At 39.8% G+C, this 24,072-nt stretch overlaps 1 protein-coding gene across 1 annotated transcript in view; it reads left to right on the top strand.

The window, feature by feature from the left end:
• The first annotated feature begins 406 nt into the window (after positions 1–406).
• Positions 407–24,072, top strand: part of LOC137290447 (lysine-specific demethylase 4A-like) — a 58,239-nt gene continuing 34,573 nt past the window's right edge. Inside the window, exons 1-7 of the mRNA XM_067821385.1 lie at positions 407–658; positions 5,571–5,782; positions 9,632–9,807; positions 13,693–14,051; positions 16,512–16,615; positions 17,099–17,236; positions 19,098–19,237. Of these exons, the coding sequence (XP_067677486.1) occupies positions 5,600–5,782; positions 9,632–9,807; positions 13,693–14,051; positions 16,512–16,615; positions 17,099–17,236; positions 19,098–19,237 (1,100 nt within the window). The 5' untranslated portion in view covers positions 407–658; positions 5,571–5,599. The remainder of the gene's footprint in view (positions 659–5,570; positions 5,783–9,631; positions 9,808–13,692; positions 14,052–16,511; positions 16,616–17,098; positions 17,237–19,097; positions 19,238–24,072) is intronic.

The following is a 24,072-nucleotide window of genomic DNA, read 5'->3' on the forward strand; positions in this document are numbered from 1 at the left end:
AAATCTGATTCCTATGCTCATAACCCAGAACATGTGGATAGGATACACGATTAACAATTTCTTGGGTTAATTAATATCGTCAACACTTTAAGTCTCCATTTGACAATACATTTTCAAAGTAGAAACTTTCTATATATACAATATACGTTTGGATGTGTGACCTATTTGCTACGGGGTGCACACACTTAAACACTCTTTACATGCATATGACTAAAATTTGCATTTACATTTTATTCTCAGGATGACATGCAAGGAACGCATTTGACATACTGACTAAGTTATTTTAGGACTTAGATTCAAACATGTTTTCAGCACACATTGTTTACTAAGCAGAGAGAGTACTTTTCGGAACAGACTATAGAAATAGCTGAGCATAATGATATGCGATTTCTATTTTTCCCATTAAGATCCCTGCGCAAGTTGCGATTATGAAAGGGCATTTATCGTTACACTGCACTTTGCAAGTGTGGGGTTTCCGTGTTCTCCGTGAAACTACACTTTCAAATCAACTACTCAGAGCACTTCTCTCATCAAACAATCGTGGGACTATTTCTCAAAGCGGAAGGATATTAAACATTGCAACATTGCGGTCAAAACATGCAAACTGCACGTAGCCAACAAAGTGTCGAAGAAAGTGTAGTGTTTTGAAAACTTTGAGGTAGGTTTCATTAATTTGAGGATAAAGACAGTTTTCGCTATGGCTATACTTGGCGGTAGTGTACTCAAAGGGCTTGATAAGGGCTTATCGTTAGCGCCTGCAGAGGTAATGTCTCCGTCACCCTCCTCTGACAGTCCCTTCTTCTCAATGTGAACCAATAAGAACCCATCAAATTGTGTGAATCGGGGAATGTCTGATTCTATCTGTGTAATTTATTTACTTTTTTGGATTCTATGTGAATTATTTGCAATGTTTCAAATCCTGACATTGCTTGATTTTTGAAAGAAATGTGCATTTTCTAAGTTCGTATAATTTTGGAAGTCAACACCATCTTGTCGGCACCTGACGCCATATTGTTGTCCGTGAGACGGAAGTCGAAAACGAATCAGGATTATTGCTGTTCACGAGTGGCTTTGTTAATATTGGATAATCAAAACGTAAAATCACTGAGCGTCGTCAAATAGATACGTGTTGATTTCGAACCACCATGTCATTTGAACAGGGTTTGACTTGGATTATCGCATTCCTCAATAGTTTGAAACACGGCATAACAATCTGCTCTCGCGAATGGAACTACTTTCTCACTACCATTACTGCTGAACAGTACGCGTAGTGGAAGAGAATATACGAATACTAGGTGTTTTTTGACTGGTAGTAATAGACATTGTAATTTCTACACTTTAGTTACATTGTCACGAATAAATGTATCACACGGAATGATTCTATATAAGTGTTGTAAGTGACATTGCGAAATTTACATGATTCATAAAATGTTATGCATTTTGAGTCGTCGTTGTCCCTACTGGAGATTCTGTACACTTGGAGATCAGTATCCAACCTGTCATGGTAGAATGGTACCCATATACCCACATTCAGAAAAACGGGTTAGTTGTGCAGGGATCATTTCAGACAGCAAGGTAGATGACCGAATTTTGATAGTTGGAAGATAAACTTGACATTTGCATCATAGATCTTGTCACATTTGGGATTTCACTTTCTTAGTCAAGTACAAATCAATATTCGCGCACCTAACACGTTTAGGAACGGTAGGCGCAATTAGCAAGGCACATGAAAATCAACATTATGAAATGTTCATAAAAACATACAATGTCAATTGTTTTTACTTGGTAACTTTTCATGAAAATTTGTTGTATAGTTATAAGGATTGTGTCTGAAATTGGCTTCCAAGGATATTTTTACTGTACAAGACCCCGCCTTCTGGGGGTCATAACCTTTTAGCATTACCATTTACCAATACAGACAACCAGCAGATCGGTGATGAAACTATTTTTTAGGGTTTAGTTTTGTCTTGATGTTTTTGCATTAGTGCAGAAGACTAAATATACGTTTGCTGGAAAACTTGGATAAAAACCTCTACTTTGAAGTTTGTGATTTGATTTCCAAATCATGACAGCAGGAAGAAGAAGACAACTTCTTGTTTACAAACACGAAATCTTATGTCACACTTTTATGTGTAGTGACTGTGTAAATCCGGAAATGATAGGTGCGCGAAAATAGATGTCTGTGAATTCACATTACACCAGGATAATTTTTTTTTGTAGAGTCCCATCCGGGATTCGAACCCGCACCCTCAGTGTGAGGCACCTAATCGCCAGCATACAAAGTCAGCCGCCTAGCACGCTCAGCCACATGACTTCCACAAGGGGGGGGCAAGGTGGCTGACTTTTTATGCTGGCAATTAGGTGCCTCACACTGAGGGTGTCATATTGGGATTTCATATTCTTAGTTGAGTACAAATTCTAGTACTTTTTTTTTTGTTTTTGGTCAATTAATTTTCATAATTTTTTTGTCTATAAAATGACACAAACCAATGTAATGAACAAAACAGTTCCTTTAAATATTTGTGGCTCTACATTTCATAAAATGTACAAATCATTTTCATTAATATTATCATTTTTACTTATAAGTTTGAATTAAATCGCTGTTTATTAACCTGTTTATATGAAACTGCAATATTTGTCCCAATGTACTGAATATTGTACATCATAGGAACTGAAGCACATGTTGCAGTAATGGCTATGTGTGATCTTGTAACACTTGTGTAGAGGCTTAAAATGTGGTATAGTACACTTGCAGAGTCAATTTCCCATGCAAGTATTATTCAAACAATCAAAAGCTTTCAAAGAATAAAAATGCATACCCTATACAGTGTCTGCTCTGGCTTAAGTTTTCTTAGGGTCCATTGGACCCCTTCACTTATAAATTGGAGGTCCAAAAACAAAGTGGAAGGTCCATGAATCAGCTGTTGCATCTTGCATGTAGTCAACTGCATAGTGAGAAGTGTATTTCATTGAGTCTGAATCAGAACCTAATGTTTTTTGAAATGATCGTCCATGAAGCATGCATAATTCCATCAATGCAGCACATTTTGATGAGGCAATTTGCTCCTTTGCCAGCCAGTATAGACTCAGCATTGTACATTGAACTGTACATTCCTTGTCATTCAGCACTTTGTAGACAGCTGTAGACATGTTCTATCTAAGAGTGGAATGCCTATATTTATGGCAGCCAACAGTAAATGCATTGGTCATGCTTTCAGAAATACAAACATGGCAAGTCATGCCAAGTGATCTCTAAAATCTTAACCAGTTGTACTTTGTAAGCCAGCCACTTTGAAATCGTTGTTCAACTTTCGTTTCGTTTCCTGTGTAATTTTTTTACCAGTTTTCTCAGCCGATAATGATTTTTTGAGCGGTAGTATTGCCAAACTGACTAAACTTGCCTTAATAGGATGGCTTGTCATTGCGGGAGCTGGCAAATTTACGCAAACGTAGTAAATGACTTCCTTATGAGGATTCGCCGTATTTCATGGAACAAGGTAAATAACTTACTTTCGTGGACGATGATTATATATTCACTCACTCTGACGAATTCTAAGAAACAAAAACCACAGCAAGTCTGTTGTAGAATATCAAAATATTTAGATTCCATGAAAGAAAATCAACGCCCATATTCAAGTTTTCGCATTTATTCTGCTTTATATTTGTTTGCGCGGTTACTCCATTCTGACAAATACCCTTGGCGTGTCTGGCTATTTTCAACTTGACAGGAGATCGTGATGTTTTCGACCAATGATGTTTACGGACCACACCGTACATTAGTTTATGCAAAACCGAAAATAGCTGTAAATCAAGTAACCGGTTTGGGTATTGGTCTTGAAAAGTGCTTCGCTGACAAGGGTACACAGGGTTTTTGCAAGGAGACTTTCCTTGAGACCGGGGTCTTTTGTACATAAATGTGAGATGTAAGGAATTAGAATTATTCTGACTATCTGTGCATTGTTATATATTTTTAACATTTACATTATAAGTGATGGAAGGGTCCGATGTGGCAAATGTATTACATGTTATGTAATATGTGCATGTAATGGTTTATCAGGTGAGTTACAAAAACAAACATCGATCAAAGGATTAACCGATAACACACTGATTGGTTAATCACTTTTATCTTCTACAGCGGATTTGTCAAAAGTCAGTGTGTGTAGATGTACTAATCTATAGTGACTACACTCTGTCATAAAGTGTGACCGTGAAAACAACATCCTTCCTTCAAAGAATTAACCACCATTGCGTTGATTGATTGATTGCTCATTATTGGTCAACTAAATTACTTAGAATGGCGGACATGATACAGTTAGTTTCCAGGTGTGCTATCTTGGGTGACCAATGAGACGTTTATCGGGTTTTCATCTATGTGAAAGACCTGAAATGATTTGTCACTTTTTCGCAAATTAGACTGTTGTAAGACACACGACATAGAGAAGGATTATTTACCAGCAGCAGATGAATGGAATATCGTTCTTTCATGTGGATATTGATGGATACATTCCTGAACAAGGTAGTAGCCTTACATTGCTGCTATAACATTAGTCTGTTTTAAATTCATTATTTGCATTTTGTTTTCATTCATTTGTTGTAGCATTCAGCAGAATCTATATGACAGACAACGCACACTAGATTGCGCATGGGGCGTGTGTGAAATACTATCCACATTGACAGTCTATACAATGTTTAAATGTTAGTCATGTTGGAAATTTACTATAAGTATAAGCAGACCGTGTGTTTTATTTTCAAAATCATTCAAATATAACGATAAACTAATTAGGGTTATGAGACAAAATATAAAGACGTACATTGGCTTCGTTATTTTTCCGTCCTAATAGTGTTTTACCATTTCTACCACTGGCAGATGATTAACCTTCAAAGTGTTTCATTTGTTTTCATAATACATTTCTAATGAAGTAAAAATGTCTTCACCTTAGTTGATCTGTCTCTAATTAAACTCTCAGCTGCGCATATGGGCTGCGCAGCAGAGGTCACAAACCAGTCACGAATTCTGGGATATCATCAGGGTACTTACAGGTTAGGACTTCTTGCCACTTACAGGTTTTTGCCACTTACAGAACTTAGTCTCAAAATGGAGGGATGGGCTTCCATACATATTATATGAGAAATCTTTTATGAAATAATTTTCAAATGTTGCGTCCATAAGGATGCACTGGATTTTAGTTTGGGGTTCTTCATCAAATTTCGGGGTCTAATACACAGGAATCCTGCGTCAATTAAAACCCTGCTTACCTGAAAGTTGATAACTTTCAACTGGAAACACATTATTTCAAAGTAAAACATAAACCCTAGGCCCACTTGCAGACAACCCTGCTTTGGACTAAAGAAATTGTCAGTGTCAGAAACTGATATTGTTTCTCATGTGAAATCACAAGTTTGTTGTGGAAGAAACTTGCATGACAAATATTGTTACATTTGACAGCTACTACTATTAACCTTCACATGCTCTCATTTGCTGAGATGCCATCAATATAGATACATTGAACGTGCACATGCTAAGATCTTAAGTAATGATGTTTTGATTGAACTGTTACATTCTGTTTCAGGACGAGTTTGGTTTGTGTTTGATGGCAACATGGAGTCATCAAGTGGAGGATCTAGTGCAACGAGTGGAACATCTAGTGGAGGATCCAGTGGAGGATCTAGCAGTATCCCCAAGATCATGGTGTTCAGACCCACAATGGAGGAGTTTAGCAACTTCCCCAAATACATGGAATACATTGAGTCACAGGGGGCCCACAAGGCGGGCCTGGCCAAGGTATCATGCTACTGTGGTGGACAGCCTTTTACAGGGTTGACCTAATTAAAGATTAATTTTTCCTTACCCTGACTCAGGCTTATTATGCTTATCTCCTTCTATGTGAATGATAGTGAAACACTTGAATCCCTTGTTCCCTTTAGAGCACGTAAAAGTTCTCTCATCCATGATTTGCCTCCCTTTTTCTGTTATACAGTCAAATGACTTTAAAGTTTAAATGCTTGACGTTCTCTCCTTTTTCGCCCTAGTGGATGGTAGGGGAGCATGGGAGTCCCCTTACTGCACCATATCCTTTTGTATTCGATCCCTTTATCCAATTATAACTGTATATGTTTTCTGGTTTTCTGTATGTGTTCTGAAATTTTGTCTAAATTTATACATATCTTGTGACTATTTTTCTCATCTTTTGTCCTTTGTTTACATTTAATGAAATCATGCATTCTTTGTAGGTACCAGTTGTCGACAGCTGATCTCACCTCCCAATATCTGTCATGCATTCTTTGTAGGTACCAGTTGTCAACAGCTGATCTCACCTCCCAATATCTGTCATGCATTCTTTGTAGGTACCAGTTGTCGACAGCTGATCTCACCTCCCAATATCTGTCATGCATTCTTTGTAGGTACTAGTTGTCGACAGCTGATCTCACCTCCCAATATCTGTCATGCATTAATCCATGTTCTTCCAACTTTCGTTACAATCATTAGATTGATTTATCAAATTTTCAATTCAATAATTATTTGAAGAGACAGAAGTCATCATCATCTGCAGTACAAGAATAGAAATTGTCAGCATCTAGGACATTGTTGAGGGTGTCCTGTTCCAGTAAGAAGCTGCCTTAAGTTCGAGTTACCAGTATGGCATCACTGTGTTCTTCCATGGTGAGACAAGCATCTCCAGCAACTAAGTCAACCAGCAACCAGCCTACAGTAACACAGACGTCAAAAACAAGGGACAACATCACCATAGCCTTGTCGCAGCTGCAAGAAGTTGCAGATGAAGCCTCAATGTTCTCGAACACTTCTTCCACACTGCATCAGTTTCAGTCTACTACGTAGAACTTTGATCCTGATGGAGCGCTAATTTGCAGAGAGTTTGACGGTCTCATTCCCATCATCTACAGATGAAGGTGGCGTGCATGAATGTCACCGCTCCTACCAGGCAGGAGACTCCATCGTCTAAGAGGATGAGGCTCCATGAACGTCCCCAGAACTGTGACAGTTCATGAAGAAACATCCATGAAAATTGTCCAGTAGGATGGTGTCCTCGCCAAAATCCAGTCACTCCACTTCTGAAACTAGCAGCGCGCTCAGCCTGAAGTATCTTTTGATTAATGATTGTGTTGACACAGATGACTTCATTGGTGACACAATCTATCGCTGCAGTTTTGACAGTTACCAGCTGTTTGATGATCCACCACAGGCAAGGCAGATGTCAGTCATCATGATGAAGACAGTGCTTCAACTTTCACGAATGCTTTGATTGCATCCCATCAAGTTCAGTCTACAAAAAACCTTGCCAGAGGTTGGTTCATGAAACAAGTTATGGCTATGTTGGATCAATATTTGGGTAGAGAAAGAGGCACAGAAACTAATGATCTCAGACAAGGTACGAGAAAACAACTCCATCATTTTATCCCGATGTGAACGTAACGTTTGTAGGTATCAGACTTGTAACGCGAAGTTAACCTGCATGAAGAAGATGGTGCCAACCTTGCACGAATACAGCTACATTCAGATCTTCTTCATTAGACATCACTTCAGTACAGATCAAGAGGACAGATTGGCAGTTGACACCAGCCTAAGATTGTCCTCATCGAAAGTCTACTACATCAGTACTAAGTGGCGAGGTTATTTGTGCGCTTCCTTTTGACCTACTACACACGTGTTCTCTCTTGTAACTCCAGAACAAGCACTTCAACACAAAGCCAAGTGTTGACACCGAAATCAGTGACTGCAGAAGATTCTACAATGATCATTTGACTGCAACTCCGCTGGCGTCACATATCTGGAATCTGATAGGTTCATGAGAGACAATGCCCTGAGCAGAATGCGGTCACAGTTCATGTGTCGAGAAATCATCTACAACAGTTAACAATGCTTCCCTCATGGAAAGACTTCATCTACAGTCTAGATAGCAGTGTACAGTGTGGTTTGATTGTCTTCATGTCTCCTAGAGGTCTTCTCCTGAGAGAGAGACTTGACACATGCGTCAATCGATGAATTGGTATAAGATAACTAATAGGACACTAGTGTATCTAAAACTATAAGCCACAGGAAGATGTCATGAATACACTTTTGGCCAAAGTTTTGACAATGGTGGTCCCCAGAATGAAAGTTGAAAATCTGCAAATCTACAGTGCCATTTCAAGTTCCTACAGGGTGGCATGACCCACCACCGATTCTGTCAAGCATTATAAACATGAGTCAGGATAAGGAAAAATTTGTAATATTCTAATTAAAATTGGTATTTTATACTTATCCTGACTCTTGAGGTCATCCCTTTTATCCTTCCCTCTCATGACACTCTGGTTTTCCCTGCAAATCCGGGTGCCAGGCAAGTATTAGGAGAGAGTGAAGAGCATGGCATGTCATGTGACTGATTTGCTCAAGGTTACTCGTAGTGTGATTACTGATTTACGTCCTATTTAAAGAAGGGAACTTCAAGGGATTCAAGTGTTCCACTTTGTTCGGATAGAAGGAGGAGACAAGCATAACAAGCATAAGTAACTTAGTGAGGATAAGGAGACATTTATTGTCAATATTACTTAAAAATTACACATTTTTCCTTATCCTGACTCATACTTATTATGCTATCAGTCAGGATGAGTATGAAATATCAATTGAATCAGAAATTACTTTTTCTACTTATCCTGACTCTGATGTCAAGCTCTCCAAGCCACCCCTCTTCAGATACTTTAGGTTTCTGAGCTAATTTAAGTGCAAGAGCATCTTCATTGAGAGCCATGTAACTTTTTATCCCCCTCGGCATGTAATGCGGGGGGATATCGTTGAAGCCTCGTCCTTCCGTCCGTCATCATTAGCAGAACTCACAAAACGTTCAATATTTTTCTGCGGAACTTGGTAGATAAATCAATCAGGACCTAAATTGGTGTCTTTTGGTACTTAAAGGTTTTTGTGATTTATTTTCTCGGTTTCTATGGAAATGATTTGGACTTCGTCTCAAAAGTGAGAACGGTGTTTCATTTCCGGAGCACATCTCCAAGAGTTCCCAATATCTGTCAGCAAAACTTGGTAGATATATGTGGCAGACCCCAACGTGTTGCCTTTTGCTATTTACAGATTTTTGTGATTTATAAATTTTTGGGTTTCCATGGAAACGGTTCTGACTTCATCTCAAAATGGAGGGATGGACTTCGTTTCCGGAGCAGAACTCAAAAACCATTAAATATTTTTCTGCAAAACTTGGTAGATATGTCAGTCGGAAGTGGTGCCTTTTGCTATGTACAGGTTTTGGGGATTTTTTATTTTCTTGGTTTCCATGGAAACATTTCTGACTTAGTCTCAGAATGGATGGATGGGCTTTGTTTCTAAAAAGACATTAAGTAACTGTCAGATGATTTGTCCTTTCAAATATGTAGGGGCCGGGGGGATATGTCATCTTCTGATTTGGTGTGAAAAAAGGAAGCAACTCAAGGGTGAGAGAACTTTTGTGTCCTCTTTAGGAACTGCAAGGGATTGAAGTGTTCCACTATCATTTGCATAGAAGGAGACAAGCATAATAAGTCTGAGTCAGGATAAGTACAAAATACCAGTATTACTTAAAACGTTGTATTTTGGTAATTGCAACAGGTGAGAGGTAGAGTCTGTATGTCTTTCACTGTGTAACAGGTGATTCCGCCCCCGGAGTGGAAGCCACGGAGGAATGGCTATGATGATGTCAACATTACCATCCCTGCCCCCATCACACAGATGGTTACTGGCTGTCAAGGGCTCTATACACAGTTCAACATTCAGAAGAAATCATTGACGGTCAGAGAATTCGAGAAACTTGCAAATAGTGACAGGTGGGTAATATCATCATCTTACCCTTTAAAGGTCACATGCAACCAAAAAATCAAACATAATTAAAACACATTTATCACTTATTCATGATATATAATATACATTGCTGCTTTTAAAAAAAACAAATAACATAATTATAAGCGTACAATCGCGATTCAAAAGTGCGATATTTTGCACTTTGGCTTACTTCCCCCGAAACGAAGCCCTCGGGAGACCGAACCCAGTCATAGCGGGTGGATCTGCACTCAAGTGTAACGACGGCTTCCGATTGGCTGTTTCATTTGCCGATACATATGCTGAGGGTTCGTTGTGTGTACAGAAAGATGATCTGTTTGATGGGCATTTTAGAAGTATAGCAAGTCACAAGAAAGTAAGATTCTTTATGGATAACAACTTCTTATTGTGTATTTGATGCGTCGTTTCAGTATGGATTCATATACTGTTGTCAAACAAAATCATATACACGAAAAGAAGTAGTTATCCATGAAGAATGTATATAGAGATGTTGGGTTTGGAAAATACATGTTCTCTGAATTTGCGCTCGATCAAATAAAAAATCATGTCAGTAGAGATGGTAAACTACTGCGTGGCTGGAATCTGTCATTCGTCCAAGTACAAAGCAGGACTTGAAACTGACAAGAGTTTGCACCAGTTTCCGTCAGATCCAGTCATCCGAAAAAAATGAATGTAGTTTGTTTGCAACCCACAGACATAAAAACATGTCATGTGTATCACACGTGCCTAATTACATAATGTGGCAGACACGGGACTCGGGTGCAGGTAAATCAACTTATTTTCTTCATGTCGTATAGTCTGATAGGTGTTAAGTTCAAATTGCACGTGGTCAATGATTGAAGCTGTGTATTGCATGTTGTCTTTAGCAGACAGGCAGGCAGACATATAGGTGTGAATAAACCAGACACTGAGCTTTCTCTGTGACAGAGACTGTTTACTACAATCAACAAGTTGTTTTACGTAACGAGTAGATTATTTACTTGTTTGTGTACACAACCAAGATTAGACTACTGCTCACGACCTCAGACGCTGGGCATGCATACTGTTTCAAGCTCCTCGAACCTATTCACTGCGCATGCGTTATGGAGGCAGCGCAGCACAGCTGTTGAAACCAGTTTTCCCCCCAGCGCTGGGGGGAATTTAGTGAAACGTTTGAACTCCGATTTCGCGGGCTTTTCTTTCATCTCTTTTTTTTCAACTTTATAGGTTGAATTGGCATTTTTTATGATTTGTTTCGGTAAGTGCATACCGAAAGGTACCAGAATCTGCAAAGTTGTGTTTTACGTTGCATGTGACCTTTAAGCTGTGGCCTTGTCCAGTTTAAATGGATAGGGATCACAGGGAGATGGCTGTCTCTTATCCATTGTTTACAGATATGGTTCACCTTGACGAAGCTGTCCCTTGTCCAGTGTTTACAGATAAGGATCACACGGACATGGTTTTGTCTTATCCAGTGTTTACAGATAGGGATCACTTTGTCCCTTATCCAGTGTTTACAGATAGGGATCACACAGACATGGCTGTCTCTTATCCGTCCGTAATCATTTTGTTTCCGGAGCATAACTCAGAAAACGTTCAATATTTATAGACCAAACTTGATTGATATAATGATCTCAACCTATAGTTGTACCTTTTGCTATTTACAGAGATTGGGCATTTTTATTTTTTTTGTTTTTCCATGGAACATTTTGGTGTTAGTCGAATGGTGGGGCAGGCTTCGTTTCCGAAGCATAACTCAAAAACTGTTCAATATTGTTTTGCAGAACTTGGTAGATATATGTGACAGACCCCAAAGTGGTGCCTTTTGCTATGTACAGGATCTTGTGATTTATTATTTTCTTGGTTTCCATGGAAATGTTTCGGACTTAGTCTCAAAATGGAGGAATGGGCTTTGTTTCCGGAGCAGAACTCAAAAACTCTCCAATATTTTTCTGCAGAACTTGGTAGATATACCAATCAGAAGCTGCAATGGTGCTTTTTGCTAGTTAGAGGTTCTTGTCATTTCTTAGTTTCTCGGTTTCCATGGAAACGATTCAGACTTACACTCAAAAGTGAGAGGTGTGTTTCGTTTCCGGAGCAGAACTCAAAAACTTCTAAATATCTTTCATCAAAACTTGGCAGATATGTGTGGCAGACCCCAAAGTGGTGCCTTTTGATTTTTACAGGTTTTTGTGATTTATTGTTTTCTCAGTTTCCATGGAAATGTCTCGGACTTAGTCTCAAACTGGAGGGATGTGCTTTGTTTCCGGAGCATAACTCAAAATCTGTTCAATATTTTGCTGCAAAACTTGGTAGATATGTGTGGCAGACCCCAAAGTGGTGCATTTTGCTTTTTACAGGTTTTTGTGATTTATCATTTTCTGGGTTTCCATGGACACATTTTGGACTCAAATTGGAGGTATGGGCTCCGTTTCCGGAGCAGTACTCAAAAACCATTCAATATTTTTCAGGAAAACTTGGTAGATATATATCAATTGGAACCTGAAGTGGTGCCTTTTACTGTTTCCAGGTTTTTGTGATTTATCATTTTCTCAGTTCCTATGGAAACGTTTTTGACTTACTCTCAAAAGTGTGAGGTGTGTTTCGTTTCCGGAGCAGAACTCAAAAACTTCTTAATATCTTTCAGTAAAATTTGTTAGATATGTGTGGCAGACCACAAAGTGGTGCCTTTTACTATTTCCTTTTTTTTTTATGTATTATTTTCTCGGTTCCATGAACATGTTGCTGACTTTGTTTCCAGAGCACAGCTCGAAAACCATTTCATATCTTTCAAAAGATCTTGGCAGATATACGAGACAGATCTTGAAATGGTGACATTTTCTGATTACAGATATATGGCATTTATACTTTTCATGAATTCCTTGGAAACAATTCAGGCTTGGTCTAAGAACATAATAAGTAACTGTTGGATGATTTGTCCTTTCAGATATATGGGGGCCAGGGGGATATGTCATCTTCTGATGATTCTTGTTTTAATGTATTATTTTCTTGGTTCCATGAACATTTTGCTGACTTCGTTTCCGAAGCACAGCTTAAAAACCATTTTGAAAAGCAATTTTCACAATATCTTGGCAGATATACGAGACAGATCTTGAAATGGTGACTTTTTCTGATTACAGATATATGGTGTTTATATTTTTTATGAATTCCATGGAAACAATTCTTCTGATGACTCTTGTTTTTGTTTTTTGAGAGGTATAAATGATTATTTTTCATGCTCAAAGATGAAAATTATAGCTTCTTATTCTATAAGAATAACAAATGTTGATCTTTGTAGGGATAGTTATATAATATGAAATATCAGTGTTCAAAATGTTACTAATTTACACAGGAATGCCCCAACGATAGGTATAGTGATACATATCAAATTGTGACATTGGTATTCTGATGTGTATTGGTCCAGAGGTCAATATAACCCCGCAACTCATTTTGCGGAGAGTATTAAAATGCTCCCCATGCACCCCAAATGCGCGTGCACATATATCTTTTCCGGAGCAGAACTCAATATTTCTTCACCAAACTTGACACATAGATTGGTCTTGTGGTATACTGGTGCCGTTTGATAGTTCTGGAGTTCTGAATAAAATATTTCTGGCGTTTCCATGGCAACAAGTGTGACTTAGACTGAAATTTGAGGTAATGTGTGGGATATTGATGACTGTGTCTTCTTGTTAGTGTTTACTTGGTGATGATACCTTCTCCCTAAGGAAGTCTGTTATATATCATAAGAAACACATGTATCACTTAACTTAGATAGAATATAGACATTGCTAAAATAAACACAGAACCAGTCAGAGATATGCAGCCATGAAACATGTAACATTCTATTAGTGGTGTTAGCTGAAACTCATAGGTGCAGTGTTTGTTGCCAGGTATAAGACTCCTAATCACTTTGACTATGAGGAACTAGAGAGGAAGTACTGGAAGAATGTCACGTTTGGATCACCAATATATGGCGCCGACATTTCGGGTTCTCTCTATGACGAAGATCAAAAGCTGTGGAACATTAATAAGCTTGGCACCATCTTGGACTATGTAGCTGGCGACTATGGAATCCACATCGAGGGAGTCAACACTGCGTATCTCTATTTCGGCATGTGGAAGACCACATTTGCCTGGCATACAGAGGACATGGATCTGTACAGTATAAACTATGTACACTTTGGGGCCCCCAAGTCATGGTATTGTATCCCGCCTGAGCATGGTCGCAGACTTGAACGATTGGCACAAGGTAAGAAACTTGCTGAACAAGATAGGTAATGTCCTGTGTCCTCATGAAATTTTTTTGGTAGTGAAAGTATTTTGTAAAGATCCTGCTAATTCAGTTTGATACAATTCATTTCTTTACACTGGATTGAAAATTCAGCCATTTTCAGTTTCTGCTCTGGCTTCCACTTTCCAGGGGTTGCTTGGATTCCCTTAACAGTAATATCTGGGATACTTCAAGACACGAAGGTGTTCATATACAGCCTTATAGTATAACTTGAAATAAAAGAATACTGTGGGTCTGGAACATCAGCAAATAATGGAAGTGAGAGACATATCCTTACAAGGGTACAGACTTACCAGCATGCACTTGTGTATATGTTAATGTTAATAATAATGGCTGGTACAGGTTACCTATAGTAACAGGTTGCACAACAGATCTTCCAATGTCTTATAACTGTCATCCTGTGGTTAAATTGGGAAGGAAGTGACTGGAAGCAATTTGTGACTTGTTACAAGCCAATTGTTGTGTTTGTTTGATTGGCATGACAGTAACCATGGAACACTGAAGTGACCTTTGATGGCAGGTCAGTCAGGGTTCACTGTGCTTTTTATCAGCAATAAAGGTGTCCTGACTTTTTAACGACAGAGATGATAATATGACAAGTAGTCAAGTGCTGGAGAATCCATTGAGTTTTTGTTAACTACTCAAAAAAACAGTAACGCATAGGTGGTATTTTTCCATGTAACATGAATCATTGGTGTCTATGTGATCAGTATGTCTATGGTGAACGCTGTCTGCAAACATTTCTGAGTTTGAATCCATTGCCATTGAGGACAACTCGCCAAAACGTATCAAAATCTGTTTTGCTCAATAAATGCAATAAATTGTGAATGGGGAAAAATTCATACTTTTGTGCCCGCATTCCATGCATTATTTCCAATAAAAGTCTTGGAGGTTTCAATGCTCTTGCCACAGTTGACAACCTTAAATTTGGTGTTAAAGTCATGCCTAGAGTTACTGAGGCTCAGTGCAACAATGCGATTGGTCATTTGGAGGCTGGGGAGTCTCTGTCTACGATTTGCAATCCAACTGAATCTGTCACAGAGTACCATAGCAAGACTTTGGCATCACTACCAGCTGCAAGCGTCAACACATGATCACCCCAGGTCAGGTTGACCCCATGTGACCACGCCCTCTCAGGACAGTTCTATTTGGCCTCGACATTGACGGAACAGGTTTACCACAGCATCCTACACAACACCAGTAGTGCCAGGACTCAGAACAATTTCTGATCAGGCTGTGAGGAACTGCTTACATGAGGCTGGTATTTGTTCCATAAGACCTTTGTGAGGACCTGTCCTTACACGTCAACATTGGCAACAATGTAGAAAGTGGTGTTGCCAACATCTCCCTTGGCCATTGCAAAAGTAGAAACTGTTATCTTCAGTGATGAGTCATGTTACATGCTACGACGTCCCAACGGGAAATCATGTATATATCAACATCGTTAATGAACACTACGCTGCAAATTGTGTACAGGACGTGGACAGATTTGGTAGTGGAGGGGTCATGGTTTGGGCTGATATCTCATACAGTGGTAGGACAGATCTCATTCAGGTCCAGGGCAATTTGGCAGCTCCACGTTACAGCGATGAAATCCTTCCTTTCATGAACCGCCAGAACGTCATTTTTCAGTATGATAATGCTCGACCACATACAGCAAGAATAACCAGGGATTTCCTTGCCCCGAACAATGTTCAGGCTCTTGATTGACCCTCATGATCACCAGATCTTAACCCTATTGAACATTTGTGGGACAAATTGGATTGTTTTGTGCGACGGCGTGACCCTCAGCCACAGACGTAACCTGCCCTGTGGCCTTGATTGAGGAGTACCAACTCATTCCCAGGCACTTCGTCTGGATTCTGGTCCACTCTATGGGATGCTGATGCCAAGCAACCATTGATGCTATTGTCGAGATCCTGACTGCTCTGTGACCTTGACCTTGGAACATTTGTCATTTGTGACATACAGTTTTTTGCAGCATTGGACCGTTTAATGTTCACTCAGGTTTTCTTCATGACTGCCCTGTATTACAGAACCTTAATTCTATAAATTGTTAACAATTTTCAGTTATGCGTTTCTTTTTTTGAGTAGTATATATAATACTGGTTGATTCATGGCGTCCCCAGGACCTCATGTTATGTTGACATGTTCCAAGTAATATTGGATGGTGGGGTAGACTAGTAGTCTAAGCGGTTGTAATCACAGTGAAGACCCAGGTTCAATTCCCCACATGGATGAAGCCCACTTCTAGTGAACCCTGTTGTGATATTGCTAGAATATTTCTGAGAGCTGCGTTCTCACCCACCCTCTCCAAGTAAAGTCAGTTTTTTTGCAGTATTGTTATTCTTCTTCATTAGTACCAAGACTCAGTGTCCATACTATGACATATATTGACTTATAGGTTTTCCATTCCAGGATTCTTCCCAAGCAGCTTCCAGGCCTGTCCAGCCTTTCTACGTCATAAGATGACACTAATTTCCCCGCATATTCTCAAGCAGTACTCCATACCATATAACAAGGTTAGTCTCATCACATGATGACCGAGGGGTAGTGGGGTAGTGTAGTGGTTTAAGCATTTTCTTGTCATCCGAAAGACCCTGGTTCGATTCCCCACACAGGTACAATGTGTGAAGGCTGTTCCTAGTGTCACCAGCTGTGATATTGTGGGAATATTGCTAAAAGTGGCATAAAACAATATGATAGGTGGCTTGCAGCAACTGAACCTCATGTTCCTGCATATGGACGTGTCTTACGATAGGTGTCTTACAACAAGATAAACCTTTTTCTTGTACATTCTCAAATAGTTCTGCATACTTTAGTGCACCATATTGAGAAAGTTGGTGACACCACAATCATCTCTCAATACTCAAAAGTAATACATGCCATATATTAAGGTCTTTGGATAACTACCCTAATTTTAATGACTGATGTCTCAAGTGGTAATGGCACTCTGTTTGCTAACTCTCAGTACTGTAAATGGATGATGATCTTCCTTCTGTTAGATTACACAAGAAGCAGGGGAGTTCATGATCACCTTTCCATATGGATACCACTCGGGATACAACCATGGCTTTAACTGTGCAGAATCTACAAACTTTGCTACGGAGAGATGGGTGGAATATGGAAAGAGATGCTTGCAGGTGAGACACAGCAGGGATTGACACTAAGCATCGTTCAAACAACCTTGTGTGCCTAGTTAAAATCGTGTCTAGCTAGCCTGATTGGTAAGGTGGATATTTAATGAAAACAATTTCAAACAATCCCCATATTTTTTTACTTTCATTTTACATTTTTTTTCACTGCCTCATCTATTTAAAATATTGAATAGGAAATCCAAAATGTGTTAATAGTTGTGATGTATACAGTATACGATCTGATTGGTGCAGCTGTCCTCTCACCATAAGATTTAGGGTTCGCAGATGACCCTGTGTCATACATAACGTGGAACAAAGGCCAAGAAAAAAATATATTTTCCATGGACATAGCAGAGCTGCTATTTTGTGTATTAAAAAACTATATCATGTTGTCGGTTAGGTAAAAAAAAATAGTAAATGAAAATAGATCTTTGTATAGGAAACTTGCATCAACAGACATGATGATTCACTTGTTGATTTGTGACTGATGGACACTCATACATTGAAGTTAATTTAATAGAGAAGGATTACTGTACTGCATTGTGAGTCTTGGTGGGGTAGACTAGTAGTCTGTGTACTGTACGTTTTGTGTGTAGTGTACTGCAGTGTGTGGCAGGTGATGTTTTGTGTGCACTTGACAGCAGTGCTTATCAAATGACGTTTGTGTATACTGTCCTACAATGTGTGGCACATAACATCCTGTGTGTTCTGTACTTCAGTGTGTGTTAGATAATGTCCTGTGTGTTCTATGCTTCAATGTGTGTTAGATGACATCACGTGTGTGCTGTACTTCAGTGTGTGGCAGATGACGTTTTGAATACAGTCGTGCCCCATTTATCCGAGCCTCAGATATCCGGAAAACTCCCCTTCCGAACGAAAATTCCTTAAAACGAATTCACAACGTTGTAAAATTACTCATCTATCCGGAAATCCGTTTTCTGTAACCATAGGGTCATTTTCACATACAAATCACTAAATTATATGCATTTTTGTCTCGTATATCCGGATGGTTGAGGACCTGTATACTTACACACGCGATTACCGAGGGCCTCGGGTGACGTAGCTAAGAAGTCGGCTGATTTTGAAGCGTGAGAAGATTAACGACCTCTGAGTAGCAAGGTGACACTGAGTTAATTTTGAGGCGTGTCAATTTGTGGGTCACTATAATTAATTAATGCGGGTGATCAAACAAGCCTGGACAGCTGTGAGCAAAAAAACTATTGCTAACTGCTTTTGTCATGTGAATATTATCCAATCAAATGAGGACCCATTAGAAGTCATGGCCTTGTCGGAACTTTGCAATGTACTAAGATCCTGTGCACAAGTTGCAACTGTGACTGTTACTGTTGATGTTCTTGTGAATGTTGACAGTTATGAACTGACCGGTGAAAGTCCTCTCGCTTTTCTATACAGCCAGTGCAAAAGGCTATGATTGAATTCTTCAAGCGAGCATAACTGTATGAACAGGTATGAGACATTGTATGCACTGATATTTGTTCATGTGTAATCAATGAAGACAATGTCTGATGCCTACTATGTTCGTCTCTTTGTATGTTTCTTTGTGATTCAGATATCCGGAAATTCGCTTATCTGGACAATTTAAATAAAAACCCAAGTGTTCGGATAAACGGGGCACGACTGTACTATGTACTGCAGTGAGTGGCAGATGACATCCTGTGTGTTCTGTTCTGCAGTGTGTGGCAGACGACGTCCTGTGTGTACTGTACTGCAGTGTGTGGTAGATGATGACTTGTGTACACTGTACTGCAGTTGGGCAGATAACATTTCATGTGCACTGTACAGCAGTGAGTGGCAGATGACTTCTGACTTGTGTGTTGGGGAACTTATTGTGTGTACTTTGCTCCAGTGTGTGTGTCGGAAGGATGGGGTCAAAATCAGCATGGACACATTTGTCAAGCGGTTTCAGCCAGATCGATATGACCTGTGGAAGGCTGGCAAGGACATTGCCCCACATCCAGAGGAGGACAAGAGCAGGCTGTCCAAGTAGTGAGTATCTGTGTAGATATGACTGGCAGGCTGTGATGTTGTTTTTCCAGTACCTGCACTGAGTGCAACCTAACTTAAACATTTGGTAGCACCATAAAATAATGTCACTGGTTCTAAAAAGTAACAATGATATTTGTTTAGATTTGAAAGTATCAAATGCATTCAACAGAACAAGACTCCATGATGATAAATAATTTTTATTTTTCAAATCTTAAAATTTTCCTTATCCTGACTCATGCCTTATTGCTCATCTCCACTTTCTTCCGAGGTATAGTCGAAACCTCTGTCCTAGTGTTGCCTAGTGAACAGTCTTGAAATAGCTCACCCCAAATGTCCAGTGTCCCACTTAATTATCTGCTATGTCACTCACTCCTTTTTCTCCCTACGTGATGGTTGGGTGGATGCCTCTTGTCTGTTTTATAACTACTACTGTTCTATTATATATAATATAATTATTGTGTGCGCATGTATCTGGGATCCTTTGATATCATATTCAGCCTAAATGACTGGGTATATTTTTACGCACATTTCTTGATTGGATTCATATCAGTTGGTGTTTATGCAGATGCAGGTTATCTGAACGTGATCCACAGCCTGCATGCTGCACTTGCCATTCTTCTGTCTTCATTCTTACTGCTAGGTGTAAACATTGTGCACATTTGTCTAGCACTAAGTTTGGTAATAATCTGTTGTCATTTCTGAGGTAAGGATCCTCCCATTACCTCATGGGATTTTCAAGAGTTAGCAGAGAAATCTGAATCCCCTACACACTCAGCCCGTTTTCAGAGAAGAGCCATAATGAGGGTCATATCTCCTTAAGCTGGCAAAGTTGAGAAAGCATCCCTTAAGTAAGACGTCTCTGAAGAAGTTTACAGCTGTATGAGATGCCCATGATGACCTGATAGCCTGCATCTCAGCAGTCGACCGACTGCAAGATTGAAAACACGCTACCTCCACTGGCCCTGCAGCCAGAAGTTCACTGGTGCGTATAATCTCACAGAAGCAGAGGTTTGCACAGTTAACATCCAACACTTGCCTGCATGCAGTGGACAGCCTGCCTTCGTCAAAGACTCCTGCCTTCGAGCAGATGAGGTTCCTGTGCATGCAGCCTTCTCTCCAGAATAGTCTGTTCATGGACACTCGACCCTCTGTGCAGACTCAACCCTATGCACAGACTCAGCTGCAGTGGTTACCTGCATCTACAGAAATAGACTGATCAACCACTGTCTATTCTTGCACCTTTGGCTGACCGGGATTTGCAGGAGGGCAATCTCAGCAGATTTTAGCTTATAAAGTAGAAGATTTCTCCTTCATGTAGATGTCTTTGAAGTAGTTGGGCTGCAGTTTCTTGTCAGCTCCTGAAGATGGCTAGAGCACTGATGCAGATCTTTTTTCAACCACAGACAGTCAATCAGATGTCGACCCCAACTCCAACATTTTACACAGGGTATGGCCAGTCAGATCATCCCGACTTGCAGCAACCCTCTTTGGGTCATCTGCAGCCCAAGGTGCAAATGCTTTGCACGTACCCAGCCTTCTCAGAATAAATCCATTGTGCAGCAGTCTTGATGCAGATATAGATATAAGCTTTGCGCAAACTTTCATGCAGGAGCTGAACCTGGTGGCATTTATCACCAGTGCCACTGAGTCAAACCTAGGAAAGGCACAGACCCCAGCCGCTCTTGGTGACCTTCAGTTCATTTTCTAGGTCATGGCAACATTTTGAAGATTTCAGCATGTTTAACTGCATGTTAAGCTTGTAACATACAGTTTTCAGCACCTGACTTCAATGAAGAATACTTCTAACTAACCATTCAAAATATTTTTATCCTCCCCGATTGTAATGCGGGGGGATATAATCGACGCCTTGTCCGTCCATCCATAATCATTTTGTTTCAGGAGTATAACTCAGAAACTGTTCAATATTTTTAGACCAAACTTGATAAGTATAATAATCTCACCCTATAGTTGTGCCGTTTGCTATTTGCAGAGTTGTGGTATTTTTATTTTTTCTGTTTTTCCATGAAACATTTTGGTGTTAGTTTCTAGAGCATAATTCCAAAACCGTTCCATATTTTTCCGCAAAACTTGGTAGATATATCAGTCTGAACCTGAAGTGGTGCCTTTAGCTATTTACAGGCTTTTTTGATGTATAAAATTCTGGGTTTCCATGGAAATGGTTCAGACTCTGTCTCAAAATGGAGGGATGGGCTTTGTTTCCGGAGGACAACTCAAAAAATTCTAAATATCTTTCTGAAAAATTTGGCAGATATGTCGGGGAGACCCTAAAGTGGTGCCTTTTGCTATTTTCAGACTTTTGTGATTTATAATTTTCTGGGTTTCAGTGGAAATGATTCTGACTTCTGAACTCAAAAACCGTTCAATGTTTTTTCTGCAAAATTTAGTAGATATATCAGTCAGAACCTATGGTGCCTTTTGGTATTTACAGGTTTTTGTGATTTATTATTTTCTCTGTTTCCATGGATACGTTTCGGACTAAGTCTCAAAATGGAGGGATGGGCTTCGTTTCCGGAGCAGAACTCAAAAACCATTCAATGTTTTTCTGCAAAACTTGGTACATATATCAGTCAGAACCTATAGTGGTGCCTTTTGCTATGTACAGGATCTTGTGATTTATTATTTTATCGGTTTCCATGGAAACGTTTTGGACTTACACTCAAAAGTGAGAGGTGAGTTCTGTTTCTGGAGCAGAACTCAAAAACTTCTAAATATCTGTCAGTGTTACTTGGTAGATATGTGTGGCAGACCCCAAAGTGGAACATTTTAGTGTTAGTCTTATGCTGGGGTGGGTTTCGTTTACGGAGCAGAACTCAAAGGCTGTTCAATATTTTTCTGCAAAACTTGGTATATATATCAGTCAGAAGTTGAAGTGGTGCCTTTTCCTATTTACAGGTTTTGGGGATTTATTATTTTCTTGGTTTCCATGGAAACGTTTTGGACTTACTCTCAAAAGTGAGGTGTGTTTCGTTTCCGGAGCAGAACTCAAAACCTTCTTAATATCTGTCCGTAAAACTTGGTAGATATGTGTGGCAGACCACAAAGGGGTGCCTTTTGCTATTTACAGGTTTTTGTGATGTATTATTTTCTCTTTTCCATGAACATGTTGTTGACTTCGTTTCCAGAGCACAGCTCGAAAACAGTTTAATATCTTTTAAAAGATCTTGACAGATATAAGTGACAGATCTTGAAATGGTGACTGATTCCAAATATATTTATATTTTTCATGAATTCCATGGAAACAATTCTGACATGGTCCAAACACAATAAGGAACTGTTGGATGATTTGTCCTTTCAAATATGTGGGGGCCGGGGGGATATGTCATCTTCTGATGACTCGTTATTTTTCCTGGTTATTTTTCTCTTCTGATGACTGTTGTGGATGACAGTGTTTACCTGCGCTATACCTGTGCCATAGCACAGTGTGTTGCATCACAGCAAACATTGTAAGTACTCAACTGTAGTTTTGTATCAATATACTGATCAAGGAAGAGCTGGGGGAAAACAATGTAGGCTCTCTCAAGTTAGGTCTATTAATTTGGTTGATTCTGTGTCTAGCAACTGTGTGTTATCTGCTGATGATATTCGTGTTTATAGTGAATCGCCAGATGTACCCGGGGAAGGGGACATGGTTGAGAGACCAGTGAGACTATGTCCAAGTTTCAGATGAGATCATTGTCAGAATCCTTGTTGCCACAGCCTAAGAAGTTGAAGTCTTCCTCCAAGACTTCAACTACAAGATCTTTGCTGAAACAATGGACCAGCTCTTCTATGAAGTCCATCAGCAGTGATATCAGCCCTCCCGGTGAACGAAACATCCAGATGAATCTCGACTCCTACTACCTGACGTATAGAGCTTCAGGAAATCATGCAGCATTTACTAGACCTTCATCAGCTGCATTTAGAACGACGCTGCAACCTTCAGAGAGTCTGCGTTCACCGCAGACATTGACAGTGTCTCAACTTAAAGTGTCGGATGCTTGTGTGAATCTACAGCCATGGAGCATTTTAACACCAGCCTCTTCATGCAAAATTTCACTGCTCACATGATGGACCTTATGGAGCTGCAGTTGGAAAAGGAACACAATCATCAGTCATTGGCTTCTACTGCAGTCACCTTGCATGCCAGTTTGACAGCCTTAGTAGGTTTGTTGGATGAAGAAGATGGTAACGCTCCCATTCACGAAGATCTTCACCATCAGCTGTATCATCTCAACACAGTTTAGAGGAAGCACTCTTCATTGACTTGGTGATAGTATACATGTATGTACGTATCCTGTCACAGCTGCAAGGATTGTTGGATACATCCCTAGATCATCGCAGACATTGACGTCGGTTTTCACATTCGCCGGATGAGGACTCCATGCGCAGGCCTGCGTGAAAGCACTTATGGAATGACAAGCACTCCAGGGATGCACACAGAGGTTTGACAGAGTGACGAGGTTCATCGAACCCATCCGGACCACTTGCGAATGCTTTTGCAGGAGAACTTGTTGTGGGCCTGCGTCAGAGGATGAAAAAGAAGATGTCTTCTGGGACTCCCAAGATTTCATCTTGGTTTTCAAATGGGCTAGACCAAGACCTAATCCATATAGCTGTATGTTTCATTTCATCATTGGATGATGTCTAGCAATTCATCAAAGAAGCCTGCAACCATTCTTCAAAGCAAAGGTTGTGGATATCTTTAAAGTCAGTTGCGATGAAGGCCTTGGATGAATCACTTCAGCAGGAAGAGTTCTCCGCATGTATCGTCAAGACACTACTGCTTGAGATATGGATTGTCATCACCATTTAACACGATCTACATCCTTTACAGG

Source organism: Haliotis asinina, chromosome 7 (assembly GCF_037392515.1).
Source record: "Haliotis asinina isolate JCU_RB_2024 chromosome 7, JCU_Hal_asi_v2, whole genome shotgun sequence".
NCBI lineage: Eukaryota > Metazoa > Mollusca > Gastropoda > Lepetellida > Haliotidae > Haliotis > Haliotis asinina.